We start from the raw sequence: 17,474 nt of genomic DNA, 5'->3' as shown, positions 1-17,474 counted from the left end.
CTTTTTGTTTTGCTTATAGCTTCCTTTGCTGTGCAAAAGCTTGTAAGTTTAATTAGGTCCCACTTGTTTATTTTTGTTTTTATTTCCATTGCCTGGGTAGACTGCCCTAGGAGAACATTGCTAAAATTTATGCAGAAAATGTTTTGCCTATGTTTTCTTCTAGGGGGTTTATAGTGTCTTGTCTTATGTTTAAGTCTTTAAGGCATTTTAAGTTTATTTTTGTGTATGCTGTGTGAAATGTATTTCTTACTGTGAGTGACAATCAAAAAATTTGAAAGGCACTGCCCACACCAGTCACATTAGGCTGGCAGCTTGTCTCCAATCTTGCTTTGTACTGCTTTTAGGCCCACTGTTCCCTCAGCTAGGAATTCTCCTTTCTCTCTGTCTACTGAAATCCTTTAGGACCCTAATAAGAGAGCACCTCCTCCCTTAAGTGTTCCCCACTTTCCCTCATATGTGATCCTGAATGACGGTCTCATACCTTTCTTATACTAGTCAAAACAGTCTGCCTTGTACTGTAGCTTTGTCTGTACAATGAGTTCTTAGACAGAGTACCTGGAGGGCAGGGCTGTTTCTTACCCATCCTTGGGTCCTTCAGAGGCCTAGAAGTATAGTGAACCCGGTTGATGCTCAATAAATGTCTGCCCAACTGAGTATTTTCTATATCTCCCTCCAGGAACATCTTCTGTGTTCTTCCTCCTTCTATTTTCTTGACCATAGTTCCCAGCAGGCGTAGTAAGATTTGTGCCCTGGGACCAGTATTATCTACAGTGGTGGGTCTGAAAACCAGTCTGTCCTGAAAGTGTTCATCTTTCTTTAGGAGGAACAAGAGAAACATACTTTTTGTTTGCTTGTTTCATACATTTTAAAGATGTCCCCTTTATTTGAGAGTGTATCTCTCTTGTACTTTTGGTGTTAAGATGTATTTTTACAGAGCAATGTTGACGATAGTGAGAAAATAATAGTTGGTTTTCAGCGTGTGCCCTTACTGTCTTTACTTGGCAAAATAAAAAGTTAGCAATTCTATGTTCGTCTTTAAAAAGATTAAAATTAAAAATTTCTCGTTGCAAACTCCAAAAGGCTGGGAATCGACTGCCCTTTCGGGACTGGCTGAAGATAAGTTCATTTTCTTAAAGGCTAGATAAATTTATTGACATAGGGCTGGAGGAGGGTTTCTTTTCTCAAGGACTACCATTTATTGGTCCGCGCTCTTCCTCTGACGCTTCCATTCTCCCCAAGATGTTAATGACCCATTAAGTCCCTTGGACGGGAGAGTGTATCTCTGGCCCTTTAAATGGGGGCGTGGTGTAGAGGGGCGGACCGCCCAGGAGGGACACGCGTGAGAAGAGGAAAGCGGAAGCGTGGCCTCCGGGTAGGTACTACGCGTGCGTGAGGCTAGAGCAGTGGGCGGGGTCACGTGGGCCCGGGGTCCTGGGCTGGGACGGCTGCGGGCTCAGGTAACGAATGTCCCGAGAGCGGGCGAGCGGGACTGTGGTAGAGGGGCTGTACCCGGGACGGGAGGGTGGCGTGCGCTGAGTCCCCGAGCTTCGGCCTTTTCCCCCGGGCAACAGTGGCGCGGCCTCGGAGCGGCTTATGGAACAGCCATTCACTGGCTGGCTGGACCCGGGCCCACTGGCCGGGCAGGGTTGACTCGGACGGACGGGCGTCCTCTGTTTGGCCTGGAACCGGGTTAAGCAGTTTCCGCTTGTTCCAAACAAATGTGAGGCCGAGGTACAGGTGCACTCGCTCCCCCTGATTAGGAGACTTGCAGGCGGGTGATCACGCCCCTCCCCAACGCGGAACAAGTGTGCAGCCCGCCTTTGGGGCCTGGGCACAGGTGTAGGTTCTTCCATCCCTCGAGGACTGGGATGAGTGTGCTTCCTGAGTGTGAGGCTGAGGCTCAGATGCGGTGTCCACCTCTCTGGATTGGTTTGCACCCTGTGAGGCTCGTTCCAGTTTCTTTCTGCTTGCAAGGTGTGCCCCACAGTGAGGGCAGCAGGGTCGCGGGGGTCTCTAACGTTTGAGGGCATTCTTGTGTCCTGGTTAGTTCTCCAAGTGTGGTACCTGGGGGAAACAGAGCTGCCTGAAGTGTTTTTGAGTGTGCTTCAGAGGAGAGTAGAGTGGGATGAAGAAGTATCTGTGAGAGAGACTCCATGGCAGTGTGTTATCAGGAGCTTCTGGGGAGCCTTCTCCAAACAGGCAGCCTCCTTCATACCCTCCTAATATTAGGCTGATACTAGAATGTTGAGGAAGGCTGTGTCCTCTCCCACACGCTCCTTACCTGCTCAAACAAAACAAACGTGGATGTTAACTTGTGGTACCAACTTTACTCCAGATGTCTGTGATTAGGAGATGATTACATATCGTGTGTGTTTGAAGGATCTCTAAATGGGGATGGAGGATCTACATACGTTTGTGTCAGATACAGGTTTGCTTATGGTTAAATTTAAGAAGAGTAGATGTTGAAGTCTCTGGCAATAGCTGGCATGTTCCATAGAATGCAGAATAAAGAGAAATGGGAGAAAAAATTCTGGTTGAACTATATTGGGCTTCATATGTCAATAGTATATTGATTATCCTTTATGCATTTCCTTTGTACCTGGACCAGCGTCAGCAGATGGATGTTTTCTGTCTTCTGGGATAGTGGGACATCTTGGTGATTTTTAACTGTATCCCACCCTTTCTTAGACATTTCAGCCATTGTGGGACAAAAATGTATGGGAATGAAAAGTAAGGCCTTTTGAACTTAATGAAGTATGTTTAACGTTTGATTTGTTTATACTTTCACAGAGTTTAGATAGCCTCTTCTCTTAACCCACAGCTTCAGGTGTCATCTATATTATTTGTAAGAACACACTGTTCTATTTTTAAGTGAATCTTGAATTAATGTTTGAATTATCTTCATTCTCTATAACAGCTCTTGTGTTACATCAAGCTTAAGTACCCCAGTGAGAAGGGAAAACTCCTACTTCCAGTATTATAGGTATCAGGGAAGGACACTTGTTGGCCAGACTGGATAAAAGAATGTCATGTGCTTACTCTTCTGGCAAGGCAGATAGGGTATTTGATTGGCAGCACCACTAAAATTACATGGTTGGAGTGGAAGAGGAGCAGTTTTCCAAAGGAAAGATGGTGATGGTGCTGGGATATTTTAACCAAAATCAGATTTGTCTTTTCCTCTGCAGTTAATGAAACTTCCTCTTGCTCTTTCAAAAAATTTTTTTTCTTGTTTTGTGACTCTATCTTCTCCTTGACCCCCAACTAAAACAAATTGAGGTGATGATTTAATTTACTGGGAGTTAAGATGGGTGATAAGGCCAACATTTACTCAGCCTACAACTGAGTAGAATCCTATCTTTTGAACATTTAACTTGTAAGAATTCACCCATACCACTTCGGTGAAGAAAGGAAAGGGAATATATTTCAGCCTACACAAGCCCCATGTGCTTCTTAGGAGGACTTCTCTGAGGTTGGGATTGGTCTTTGGAGAGAAATTCTTATAGTGTTGGAGACTTATTAGAAGCTGGAAAGAAGTAATGATTTTTCTCTCTCATTCATTGCATTTATCACCTCATACACATATTGATATAAAGCTGATGCATAATACTAGGGTTAGTGCACAGTGTAGATATTTGGAAACTTCTTTTTGTTGTTTTGTATATTATGGTAGGAAGTTAGATTTTGCTTTTCTAGGACGGGGCTTCTAGAAGGCTGTGTCTGACAGTTCCTTCAAGTAACAGCACCATGCACAGGTAGGTCTCAGACACTCATCCTTTCCCTCACTTGTTAACATTTGCTCTGTGTATACTTCCTAAGTTTTGAATGGTCACTCCTCTCATTTAGACATTTACTAAGAGAGAAGAGAAACAGAGAGCTTTGGGCTTTTTCATAGTGGCAGCTCTAAGCACTGTGGGCTGTATTTGCCTTCAGTGTGCCTATTTTTGGAAAGAAACTTGAGGGTCAAGTAAGCAGCTCATCCCAGTACATAGTAGCATTGCATCTAACACAGAGTCTGTTTCTGAAGTCTGTGAGTAGGTTGGAGTGAAAGTGAAACTTGTGTATCCTTGAAAAGTACCTTGGAAATTGAGTATCCTCAAAGTACCCTGGGAAGGAGTCCTGTTGGAGATTGACATATGATCTCTCAGGAAGTCTGACACAGCCACTTTTTGCTTCATGTTGGGAACAGCATGCTGTTTGTTACTTTGAGCACAGGTGAAATGGATTACTTGTGTTTGAGGCATGTAAGAGCTGAGACTGACCGAAAGGTTGGAAGTTACCCATCTCTTCCCCCATGCACACACTGAAGTGTATAGTTATTGAGTGGAATGGTATTCAGAGTCTCTGGCTCTGTGTGAATCATCTCTTTTTTTATTTCTCTATTTGCTGAAGTTGAATTCCTGTATATTGAATGGACACATGATACCTTTTCACTATTTTCCTCTTAGTTTATAAGCTGAATTGATGTAAAAAAAATGAAATATTTGAAATTGTGGTGTTTTTGTCAAGTTATATACAAACAAGATAATCATTAAAAAAACAGTGTTTGGGATTTAAAAAAAGATCTCACCTAGATGCAAAGAATGAAATTTGCAAGGTGGGAGGCTTCTGGGGCAGGATGACTAACTGTATCTTACTTTGACCGGAACTGCTGTTTGAGGCTCTGGAAGCCAGTGATGCAGTGTTGTTTGGCTGCTTATACAGGGAGGAAGGGAGGGACAGATGCATGGGTAGGTGGATGGATGGTTGGATGGATGGATGGATTGATGGGGTGATTAGCTACAAGATAATTAGGCACTGGGAATACAATGGTGAAGAAAGGCAGATATGGGCTTTGTTCTCCTGGAACTTGCATTGTAGTTGAGGGAAGGGAATGATGGTTCAGACACTGAAAAAGTGATTGCCATGTGATAAGTGTAATAAAAGAAGAGAACAGTATTATAGGTGCCTGTTGACAGGCAACCTGTTCTAGTTGAGCAGGGCAAAAAAGGCTTTTTTGAGGAAACAGAGTTTTGGCTAATACCTAAAGGATGAATGTGATCAGCTGTAGTTAACAGGCCTGATTACATAAAGGTGGAACTCAGTTATAACTTAGTTTATTATGGCATAGATTCTTGTATGCTGTGAGTCAGGTAATATCCTCTGAAGCTTAGCAATTACAGGTAATAAAACTGATATATTTAATTTGCAACACACGTGTTATTGCTGCCTTCCAGTTCTTGTGTTGATCAGCAGATATTTATTGAATGTCCACATAGCTATGCAAATCAATGAGCCCAGTGTTATGGGATATACAAAGATGCGTGGCCCCATTTTTATTGTACAGTTGGGGAGAAAAGATGTAGTTATATGGTAAGTTAACTAATGAATCAATGTGAGGAAAGTGCCAAGGCACCATTCTAAAGAAGATGTGCATTCTGGGTTCAGAGGATGCTTAGGGAAGGAAGCTCCCCAGAAGGATGGAAGGAAAGGAGGAATTCAGATAAATGTGGAGTGAAAAGGAAGATGACCGAGTGTGAGCAGACATGGAGGGAAAGTGGAAGCTATTCTTGGAGGACTCTAAATACAAATAATAAGTTTGGTTATAAAGGAACTATTATCCTGCCCAGAATGGCTTGGAATTTGGAATTTTATCCTGTAGGCATTGGGAGATGTTAAAAATGAGTCCATTTACCAGAGAAAGATAATAGAAAACCTATAGAAGTTAATTCTACTTCATCTTTCTTTACAAAACAAACCAGAAGATGACAAAACAAAACAAAGAAGTGGAAGAAGAGAAATACTAGGATTAGAAAGACCAGAAACACAGTTGGCATGTAAAATTGTTTCCATATCATGATTTTGTGATATCTTTCAGAGTATATAGTATATTAAAAAAAAAACTTGGTTTGATTTCAATGTGATGTGAAAAGTGTCTCATGTGACTCTTTTAGGAGGAAAAGCATGTCAGTGAATTAAATAGGATCCTGGAACTTGAGAATAGTGGGGAATGTCTGCCAAGGTAAAAAACAAACAAACAAACAAAAAAACCCCAAATAACCGGTGGAAGAGTTCCACATTGTCCTGGCCTAACATAGGTCACATTCTAGAGTTCTTATGCAGTTGGACAGTATCATCATGGGGTCATTGCTATTTATATAGTACACATCTGTTTTAATGGTCCTTGAATCGTTGAATTCATTGACTGGGAATAATTAAGAGGGAGTAATCTTAGGAAGTATCAGGATATCAGGCGATCTTCAGTTGGAACTGTTAAATTATTAGTTTATCAGCTCTCAGAAATGGACAACATAATGGGTAATCGTGATTCTGTAATATGCATTTTCTGTTAGATTAATCTAATTTTATCAGGGAGAGACTAAGAAATCACTGGTGTAACCTAACATGTAGTCTGCAGGTACTCTCTGGCCTGGCATCCCTTTAAGAACCGTAAAACACTAGATTACAGGATGGTTGGATGAAAACTAGTTATAGAATTGTATCTCAAGAGGAAATTGCCAGAGTTAATTGCTTTATACTCAGCACGTAAGTGATATCTGGAGACAGTAGCGCTTCAAGTGTGTAATATGAAGAGTCATGTATTAAGCATTTCATCATTGGTCTGCATAGTAGAATGAAGAGCTTGCTCAATAAATATTTGGGCAACACCAGGTAACTATTTCAGAATATTGGCAATGTGGCCAGAAATAAATTAACTGAAGTTTATTAGTATATTCATTTCCTATTCCTGCTATAACAAATTACCACAAATTTAGTGGCTTAAAAAAAGTACAGATTTATTCTATAGTTCTGTAGTACCCAAGTCCAGCACTGGTCTTGCTAGGCTAAAATCAAGCTGTGGCAGGGCTGGGACCCTTTGGAGGCTCTAGAAGAGAATCCATTTCCTTGTCTTTTGCAGCTTTTAGAGACTGTGTAAATGTTCAAAGCCTTGCAACATAGCGCTTCTCTGACCCTGCTTCTTTTGTCACTTTTCTTTCTCTGACACTGTCTTCTGCCTTCTCTTCCACTTTAAAAAAGACTCTAGTGGTTACATTGGACCCATGTGGGTAATTCATGCTAATCTACTCAACTCAAGATCCTAACTTCTGCAAAGTTCCTTTTGCCATGTAAGGCAACACAGTCACAGGTTTTATGGATTAGGATGGACATCGTTGGGTATGTGGTAGGTATTCTGCCTACCACAGGTAGATTCAGGCACAGCTCAGTTTCTAAAAAATTTACAGAAGCTGCTCCAGTGAACTCCCCTTTCCAAAAACAAACAAACAAAAAATCTGAACATGGTGGCCTTTTGATTCAGTAGGTCTATTTGGGTTGGAAAAATTTGCTAACATAAAGAAAGAAATAACTGCTGGTAAGTGGCAAAAGAGGAAGTTGATGCAAAAAAACATAATTTTAGAAAGAGTAAATAGTATAATTAAACATTTTTATTAAGTCTCTCATGCTCTGCTGGGGCCTGTACTAGTGTTAGACAGACAAAACCCCTACCACTCAGGTGTTTAAGAAACTTCTAATGTGATATAGAAGTATATCCTTCTGGTAAGGTATCCTAATATTCTTAGCTCTAGCCAGACTTTTATAAAAGCACCAGATCTTGTTTCAAGATCTTTAACTTTAGAAGAATTTGGAAATCTTGAGGAAATTTTAAGTGATAATAGCTAATATTTCTTGAAAATCTGTTCTGTGTTCAGGCATTCTAAATGCTTTACAGTCACTATGTCATTTATTCCTCACAGTAACTGCAGAATAGATAGTTGCATTCCTAAGAGTCAGGACACTCAATTTTAAGTGACCTTCCCCATCACCCCACTCAAAAAAAGAAAAATTGGGAAGATGGGAGCGTATGTGGGCTTATATAGCCAAAATATCGGAAGGCTGTGGCCAGAGCAAACATCATAGAAGACTGGAACCTGGGGCCTGAGTGATAACAGGACCCTCCTTCCTCCTCTTCTCTGGTTGTTTGTTGATTGCTTTTGTTCTTGCCAGAGAATCTGTACCTACAGTTTAAATTCTGTTCGGTAAAGGCAGATCTCTAGTGACAGATACATCGAAGGTGTTTAGTTGGTTTGTGTTGAATAAGTGACCTTTTTTTTTTTTTTTTTTTGCAGAACAGGTCAGGTGGAAGGTGGGGGATACTGTTCAGACTTACTATTCATTGTTTAGAGAGCAGTGGAAATGGGTGTTCCTTACCAGTTCCATTTTAACGAATGCTGGTGAAGGACCCTGGCTATGTTGCACAGTCTCTATTACTAAGGGATTTTTGATTGGCAGCCTCCACAACAACTATATGATTTGAAGGAGCCTTTCCCAGAACAAGAGGTGATGCTCTGGGCAAACAGTACAAATGGCCACAATATTTCATCTTACAGATGTAGAAATAGAGGGGCTCAGAAAGGGTAGACAAATTGACCAAGGTCACAAATAGGAACTGGTAAAGTCCAGATTCAGATATGGTTTTAATTGACCCCATGGCTTATGTTCTTTCTACTTTGCCACCACACCACGGTAACGAGCTCAGCCAGGAAGGATGGAAATGAAGTAGCCTGGCACGGCAGGATGATATTCTTCAGGGAATGCTTGGTTTCTTGGAACTTTTTCACTGTGGTACTGGTGTTCGCAGATACTGAGCTGTTCTGAGAACCGCTTATTAACTCCAGATAGAAGATATAAAAAGAGCCAGAAAAAAAATTGTTTTCCTTTCTGAGTTATTTTGGAGACACAAATGTGAAGAATGAAACCTTTTTCAGTTATTAAATTGTGTTTGTTTTTGTTTTGCTATGTGGTCTTTTCCACTATTTTTTTTAAAGTATAAGAATAAAACTTAACAATCCCAGGAACCACTGAATGTGAATTTGTGCATGTTTGCAAACATTCCTTGACTAATTGAAATCATTTTTGCTAAGTGCTGCAAATAAGAGTGAGCTTTATTAAAAAGTAACTTGTCATGAGCCAACTCAGTCTTCTTTGAAGAAAGGCTTATAAACACTAATATTGCTCCTGCCTTTGGCTCAGTGCAGAAGGAGAAGTACATTTAGTACGCAGATTGGAAAGATACTTTCAAATGTTGCCAGACGCAGAGTGCCCTCAGTTATGTCTCCTAGGCATGTATCTGTTAGCATGTGTTTGCAGGACAGAGCCTTAGAGTCTATCTTCTGTAACACATGAAAGAAATTAGTCTCTATTTGGTAACATACCAAATGTACTAGCTAGAAAAATTGGTTTCAGCTCTTGAAAAATCAGTCTTCATGAGTCTATATTTCTTACACATAGAATTCATTTTTTTGTAGTAGGATAAAAATGAAATACTGAAGGAAGTGACATTCATTTTAAGTAGTACAAAAATGAGCCTAATTAGATAAAATTGTCAGTGAGTTTTGGGCATATTTCCTAAAGCACAATAACAGCAACTCATTTTCAAATCCCTTAAAAAAATTAATTCTTTCAATGGCTCCATAGTTGTCAGCTTTTTTTTCAGCCCTCACTTCAGTAAGGAATAAGAGAAAGAGAAATTCGCATGGTGGGGAAGTCTGCTGATGTGGTCATCGTGCCCCCTGCAGGGTAGTATGTAGTTTGAAAAAGCTTCTTACTGACTTACTGCTGGTTGCTGGGCACTGTAGAAACAGGTAGTCTAGAAAGCAAAATGACTTTTGTTTTTGTTATCATTACTATAGCATTGTTTCTATTTTTGTATTTTTGTTTTATTCTAAACAGACAGAGCTAAGTCTAAGTGATAGACTTTTTGAAGTTTGGTCACTTGTAGCCTAATTATAGCACAATCTAAAAATATTTAAGAGCAAATTTAATTGTTAAACTTATAATTTTTTTTCTGAATATATTTTTAGTTTTCTAGAGATTTTGCATGCAATTGTTTTATGGACAATTTTCTAAGTAAACCAAATTACCTGTTTCTTTTTGATATAGTATTGTATCATTTAGAGATATGAAAGATACAAGAAATTTGCATACATTTCTTTTTCTTTAGTATTTCAGTTTTCCCTGAAAATGTTTCTTTTTAGCCACCTTTCTAGAAATCTCTAGTCAGCTGTGGAATGATTTTATCCTGGTGTCATTGTGTCTCCCCTAATAGATGTGAACCTTTAGATTTGCTAGCATATTAAGTGACTAGCTATCCATTCTAGGCCCTCTGTGTCTACACTAAATTCCCTTAGAGATCTGTGGCCTTGTAGAGGATGGATGCTAGTGACAAAAATGGTCTATATGCTTATGTTAAAGGAGACCTGGAGATCTACTCTGAGGATTGGGAATGTGAAGGAGGGGTTAATTATAGCTTTGGGCACCAGCTACCCTCGTGTGCTCAGGTACGTAAATCTAGTTGGTACCAGGTCTAATGGCTGAGCTTATCCCAGGTCTGTCACTATTACTAGACTTAGGACTTCGGCTGGTGGGCCACTTCCTAGACTCCTGAGTCAGATGTTCCTCCTTTGTGCTCCCATAGAAACCCTCCCCTCATAGCATACCCCATACCCTACTATTGATTTCTCTGCCCACAGTTAGATGATTAAATGAAGAATCAGTTTCCACAAAAGTCTGACCCAGTAAGTCTTTGGAATGTCCAACTGAGGCAATCTAAACGATATGTATTTTTTCTTTTTTCAAAAGAGATCGTCATTCAGTTCATCATGATCTAAGGCCAAAAAACAAAACAAAAACTTGCTTGGATTGACTGAATACAGTTATTAAAAGTTAATATGGAAAATGAACCAGACCACGAAAATGTGGAACAAAGCCTCTGTGCCAAGACTGCTGATGAAGAACTGAATAAGTCTTTCAATCTAGAAGCTTCACTTTCAAAATTCTCTTACATAGATCTGGACAAGGAACTGGAGCTCAAAAATGACTTGGTAAAAATTCAGCTTTTGTCAAGTGATGTTTAGCCAAAATGTTGGTTAGAGTATACTTTATGATCCAAAGATTCTAAATTTATCATTTTTGTGTGGATTAATAGGCATCTATATACAGTTTTATGAGATAGTATTACTCTTCATTTGTTGAGTTCATTATAGTTTATGAAACACTTTAATACATCTTCTCATTTGAGCTCCACAGCATTCTGATAATCCACTTTATAGGGGAAAAAACTGAAATGCAGCTATGTTAAGTGACTTCTCAATATCATACAGCTAGTGGTAGGTTTAGAATTCTTGTGCAATGATTCCCGCCCCCCCCCCAGTGATTTGATAGTGAATTAATAGTTTTTTGTGACCGTGGGAATATTCAATGACAAGTTGTTTGACCTAATCACCTCCCACCATAATTTATGAAATGACTAAGAAATGTTATCCCTTTGTATATTGCTTATGACTTATGTCTAAACTTAGAAAATTAGGACTTGTCATAAATATGCTGTTTGACTCGTTTAAGAAAGCAGATGCCATAGCCTTTCAACAGAAGCTTTCTGGAAAAGGCTGTCAGGATGGTGCAGTCAGTGCATATTTGTCCTTGATAATCACTGAAAATAATTTCCTTTTGAGCTCTTATTATCATGGATTATTGAGTTTGTTTTCTGTGTGAAGAGTTTGGTGGTATGTTTGTCTCTTAATTGATAATGGTTCTAATCAGTTAAAACACCCTCATGATTATAAAAGGGAAAGCATCATTATGTGAGCATTAATTTCTTCTCTCTACTTAGATTGATGATAAGGAGTTTGATATTCCTCAAGTTGATACTCCTCCAACACTGGAAAGCATACTCAATGAAGTAAGTATATGTTAATGATCACTATCATTTTATGGCATTTATTTTAATACTTCTGGGTTATAGTGTATTTATCTAGATCTGTATTGTATAATATGGGAGCCACTAATCACATGTGGCAATTTCAATTTAAATTGATGACCGTTAAGTAAAAATGGAAAATTCAGTTGCTGAGTTGTACAAGGCACACTTAATGGGGTCAGTAGCCACTTGAAGTGGCTACTCCAGTGGACAGCATAGACACAGGATGTTTCCATCGTGCAGAAAGTTCTGTTGGACAGTGCTGATCTAGATTGTGAGCTTCTCAAGGGCAGTAGCCATGTCTTCATCTCTGTGCCCAGTACAATGCCTCATACTTGGTAGATTTAAAGAAATGTTTTATTAAATGAGTTGAAATACTAAATTCATGTCACTTTTCAGGTTTATATTATGTTTTGATAATGTTATCTCTACCAGTCATCCTCTGTTACTAAAAAAAACCTGCAGCCTTGAAATACACTTCATCACCCTTCCATAGAAAGAAAACGAAACCTTCCTAGTTTATCTTGTGAATATCATCTCTCTTAAAAAGTTTTTTGGAGTTTTGAAATGATGTTATTTTCCGAATTAGCAGATCATAAAGGCTTTGTAAAGGAACTTTGTAAAGTATGCCAGTTTTTTTGTACTCTGCATCTGCTGACAGTTCTTCAGCTCAGTCTTCTTGATCTTATAAAAACTTGCGTTAGGACTCCTATTGGAGGTTTTAGCTTCTAATTTGAGAAAGATTTTTTTTTTAATATGTAAGTATTTCAGATCCGTAGTTGTGTTTTCTAGAAGCTAATGATACAAGAGTTCCTCAACAAAAACACCCACTGAACCCATAGGTCTGAGTGAGTTGGTCCTTGGTCTTTGTTGCTTCTTCATCTATATTTCTAGGGTTATATTTTTTATTTTTCTTATATGACTTTTATTTCTTTTTTTAAACATCAGCTTGAAGTTGCTGTTACTTTGAATATATTTTAACTTCAGAAACAGTATGTATGATCTGTGTTAACGAGACTTAAGCATTTTGAATTTTGACAAAGAAGGCTTTGGTCAATGAAAGAATATCCTTTTACAGCGATTTATTTATTGCTTTCTAATATAGAGGAAATTTTTCATTTAGAGATGAAGAGATTAATTTTAGTCAGTTTTAATAACATGGTCTTATTCTCCTTTTAGTTACTAAGTGAGAAATACAAATAATCTTAGAGGACTGTGTACAAAACCCTATTTGTACATATTTATATAATAATGGCAAAGAAAATATTGCTCATGTAAGTGAGACTGTAGTTCATAATAAAGGAAAACTGTCTTTGCAAAATTTTCCTATCTGCTAGTGACAGTAAGTACAGTCATAGTGGTTTACTGAGGAGATAATATTGTTATCATCCTGAGTAGTAACTTGGGTGCCGTGTGTATTCGGGTCCTAGTGTTAGATACTGGGATTATAAAGTGCTCCATGATCATCTTTGACTTTGGGAGAGGAATAGGACTGGAAATTGGCTAGCTTTCACACACCGGGGAGCTAGGGAGGTAGACAAGTGAGAGTAAAAATAATTTAAGTTGTAGAACATTATGAAAACTATAAGGGGGCAGAAGTAGAAAGTATAAGTACTTACTCCAGGATATGTGGGTGCATATGGTCTGTCATGTTCATTAGTAGCAACCTGAAGAGACCCTGGGGAGAAATGGACATCCAGAATATTTTACAGAAAGTTAGAGATTGCTGAGACACACTAAATCTCAGAACTTGGGGAATGAAATAATGTTACCTTGTCATCCTTTGCCACTAATGAGATTTTTAATTTTGAAATTTCATTTTCTAATCATATTCATTACTTCATGTTTTGACTCCTGCTGCATTTCTAGAATGGACTCCTCTCTTTCCTTGACATTGCAATAGTCTTCTCACTGGTTCTTAATAGTCTCCCTGCCTCAGTTTCCCCCTTGTCCTCATCTAACTTCATACTGCCCCATTCATCTTTCTAAAACATGAGTCTCATCATGTATGTCCATTTCTTAAAAGACCTCAGTTGCCTTCCCACTGCCTGCTGTATATAGTACACTAGCTTATTAAGTAAACGAGTACTGATTATGGGTCAGGCATTGTACCAGGCACTCGGGATACACCGGTGGACAAGGTAAACATGGGTCCTCCTGTCACCTAGTATAGTGAAATATAAGGCTTTTTATGGTTTGGATCCCAGCTTATCTTTCTAGGATCACCTCCAGCTCCTATACTCCAGTCATTTTGGACTACTTCCTTTTTCATGGGCAAAACCCATGTTATGAAGTCACTGTGTTTGCACATGCTGTTTTCAGCCCAGAATGCCTCTCTTCTGTCAAATGCCTTTTTTTTTAATGATTTTTTTTCCTCTTTTTTCTTTACTGAGGGGTAGGTAATTGGGTTTATTTATTTATATTTGGAGGAGGTACTGGGGATTGAACCCAGGACCTCGTGCATGCTAATCATGCGCTCTGCCGCTTGAGCTATACACTCCCCCAGAGAATGCCTCTCTTCTGTCTGCTTGTCATACTTCTCAGGGTATACTTTTTATAGTCAGGTGGTATTTATTTTCTTCCAGTTGGCCATTGGCTGTCAGTTAACTAGTAAAGCATCTATACAGGTTTGAATTTTAGAACTGTTTGGCAGCTAACAATAATCTGCATAACTACTGCTTTTTCCTTCTACAAGAAAGGAATTTTTGGAGTCAGCTCTTTGTAGAGAGAGATGTCCAAAGTTGAAGTTTAATTCTGTACTATGACTCTCTGGTCAATAACAATGCATGGAAAAGAGGTGAAAAGCAGAATAAGCATGAGTGTTTTGGAGAACTCCATTAACACCTATCTGGCTTCTCTCATAGAGCATTTGGGATTCTGAATTTATTGATCCTTGTTCTATTTCAGACTGATGATGAAGATGAATCTTTTGTTCTTGAAGATCCTACATTGTTAAACATCGATGCTATTGATTCTCACTCCTATGATACTTCGTCTGTGGCAAGCTCAGATAGTGGTGACAGGACCAACTTAAAAAGGTAAGTATTCATTTAAGTCACACTTGCATATGGCTAAAATATTTGATAATTTAAAATGTACATATTCCTTTGTAGTACAGTATGGTCTGCTAAAGCCCTGCATAGGAAGTAGAGGGCCCACTTGGGTGGAAATCATCTGCTTGTTAGACCCTGAAGATGTTGGCACTGTTGAGGGGAGAGGATAAAAAGGTGGATGCCATGACCACTGTCTCCTGCACCCCCAGTAGGAAGCCATACAACAGGCAGGACTCCCACAAGTGGGAGAGCCCTTGGAGAGCACACAAATCAAACCCGGCACAGGGTGTGTGGTGGAAACGTGGAGCTGGTCTGCCTCACCACCCTGCTGCTCCCTCCGCTCCCCACCTGCTTCCTCCCACTCTCTAAGGATAGCTCCAGTGTTTCTTCATTCCCTTGGAATGGGTTCAGAGGAGAGTCAAAAAGATGATTAAAGATTTGGGAAAAGGACTTCTAACCCTAAATAACTTCATTTTGGCTGCTTTTCACCTTCCAGATTCTTAGAGAGCACATGAAAAGGAAAGAGAAGTGGAGGAAGCATAATGTAAATACTTTATTGAATTCATGTGTAACTTTAATGTTGATAAGTTGTTGGTGTATTTTTCCTCGCTTCTTAAATTTTGCCTTTGTCAGTGCTGTCTTCTTTAGGTTGTCAACTCTTTTGGGATAGGGGCCATGACTGGGCATATTAACTTGTTCACCACTTTCTCCTACAAATAGATAGCTTAAATTGTTTCAGCTTTATTGAGATATAATTGACATATAGTATTGTATAGATTTAAGGTGTACAATGTGATTCTTTGATGTATGTATATATTGTGAAATGATTACCACAATAAGGTTAGTTAACACCTTTATCACCTTGCATAATTATCATTTCTTTCTGCAGCAAGAACATCTAAGATCTACTCTCAGCAATTTTCAAGTGTATAAATAACACAGTGTTGTTAGCTATAGTCACCGTGCTGTACATTAGATCCCCAGAACTTATTTTAAAATTGGAAGTTTGTACCCTTTAACCAGCATCTCTGTATTTCCCCTGCTCCCCAGCCCCTGGCTACCACTATTCTACTCTGTTTCTGTGAGTTTGGCTTTTTAAAATTCCACATATAAGTGAGATCGTACAGTATTTGTCTTCTCCAATCTGACATTTCGTATAGCATAACACTCTTAAGGTCCATCAGTGTTGTTGCAAATGGCAAGATTTCCTTCTTTCTCATGGCTAAATGATATCCCATTGTATGTATATGTGTGTGTGTATGTGTATACACACATGTAACACATCTTCTTTATCCATTCATCTGTAGATGGACATTTAACTTGGGTTGTTTCCATATCTTGCCTATGTCAAATTATGCCACAATGAACATGCAAGTGCAGATACCTCTTTGAGATAGTCATTTTATTTCCTTTGGATGCATAACCCAGAAGTGGGATTGCTGGATCATATGGTAGTTCTATTTTTAATTTTTTGAGGGACCTCCGTACTGTTTTCCATAGAGGCTACACCAATTTACATTCCTACCAACAGTGCACCAGGATTCCCTTTTCTCTGTATCCTCACCAATACTTACTCTTTTGTCTTTTTGATAATGGCTGTACTAATGGGTATGAGGTGATATCTCTTCGTGGTTTTGATTTGCGTTTCCTGATGATTACTGATGTTGAATACCTTTTTATGTACCTGTTGGCCATCTGTATGTCTTCTTTGAAAAAATGCCTGTGTAGGTCCTCTTACTTTTTTTTTTTTTTAACTCAGGTTGTTCTTTGCTATTGAGTTATAAGAGTTCTTTTTATATTTCGGATTTTAACCCCTTATCAGGTGGATGGTTTGCAGATATTTTTTCCTATTCTGTAGGTTGCCTTTTCATTTTTTAATTTTTTTTCCTTTCTTCTTCTCTTTCTTTTCTCCTCTCTTCTTTTCTCCTCTCTTCTTTTCTTCTCTTTTCTTTTCTTCTCTTTTCTTTTCTTCCTTTCCTTTCCTTTCTTTCCTTTCTTTCTTTCTTTCTTTCTTTCTTTCTTTCTTTCTTTCTTTCTTTCTTTCTTTCCTTTCTTTCTTTCCTTTCTTTCTTTCCTTTCTTTCTTTCCTTTCTTTCTTTCCTTTCTTTTCTTTCCTTTCTTTTCTTTCCTTTCTTTTCTTTCTTTCTTTTCTTTCTTTCTTTTCTTTCTTTTCTTTTCTGTTAATGGAGGTACTGCGATTGAACCCAGGACCTTGTGCATGCTAACTAAGCACATGCTATACCACTGGGTTGTACCCCTCAACCCCTGATTATTTCTTCAGCTTTGCAAAAGCTTTTCAGTTTGATGTAGTCTCATTAATAGGTATTTATTTGCTTTTGCTGCTTGTGCTTTTGGTGTCATACATAACCAAAACATTGTTACCAATATCAGTGTCAAGGAGTTTTCCCCTGTTTTCTTCTAGGTGTTTTATGTTTAAATCTTTAATCCTTTTAATCTTTATCAGTGGTGTAAGATAGGAGTACAATTTCATTCTTCTGTGTGTGATTATCAGGTTTTCCTGGCACCATTATTGGAGAGAATATTCTTTCCTTATTGAGTATTCTTGGTTCCTTTGTCAAATATTAGTTGACTGTGTATGCGGATGGTTATTTCTGGGCTCTCTAATCTGTTCATTGGTCGATGTGTCTTTTTTAATGCAGTACTATACTATTTGATTACTGTAGCTTGTA

The 17,474-nt window shown here is 38.7% G+C and overlaps 1 protein-coding gene across 1 annotated transcript in view; it reads left to right on the top strand.

The window, feature by feature from the left end:
- The first annotated feature begins 1,368 nt into the window (after positions 1-1,368).
- Positions 1,369-17,474, top strand: part of VPS8 (VPS8 subunit of CORVET complex) — a 223,049-nt gene continuing 206,943 nt past the window's right edge. The window contains 4 exon segments of the mRNA XM_032482907.1: positions 1,369-1,457; positions 10,615-10,856; positions 11,645-11,713; positions 14,639-14,769. Coding sequence (XP_032338798.1) covers positions 10,704-10,856; positions 11,645-11,713; positions 14,639-14,769 — 353 coding nt within the window. The 5' untranslated portion in view covers positions 1,369-1,457; positions 10,615-10,703.

The sequence above is a fragment of the Camelus ferus genome, chromosome 1 (assembly GCF_009834535.1).
Source record: "Camelus ferus isolate YT-003-E chromosome 1, BCGSAC_Cfer_1.0, whole genome shotgun sequence".
NCBI classification, from domain to species: Eukaryota; Metazoa; Chordata; class Mammalia; order Artiodactyla; family Camelidae; genus Camelus; species Camelus ferus.
This window is presented reverse-complemented; position numbering and strand designations above follow the sequence as displayed.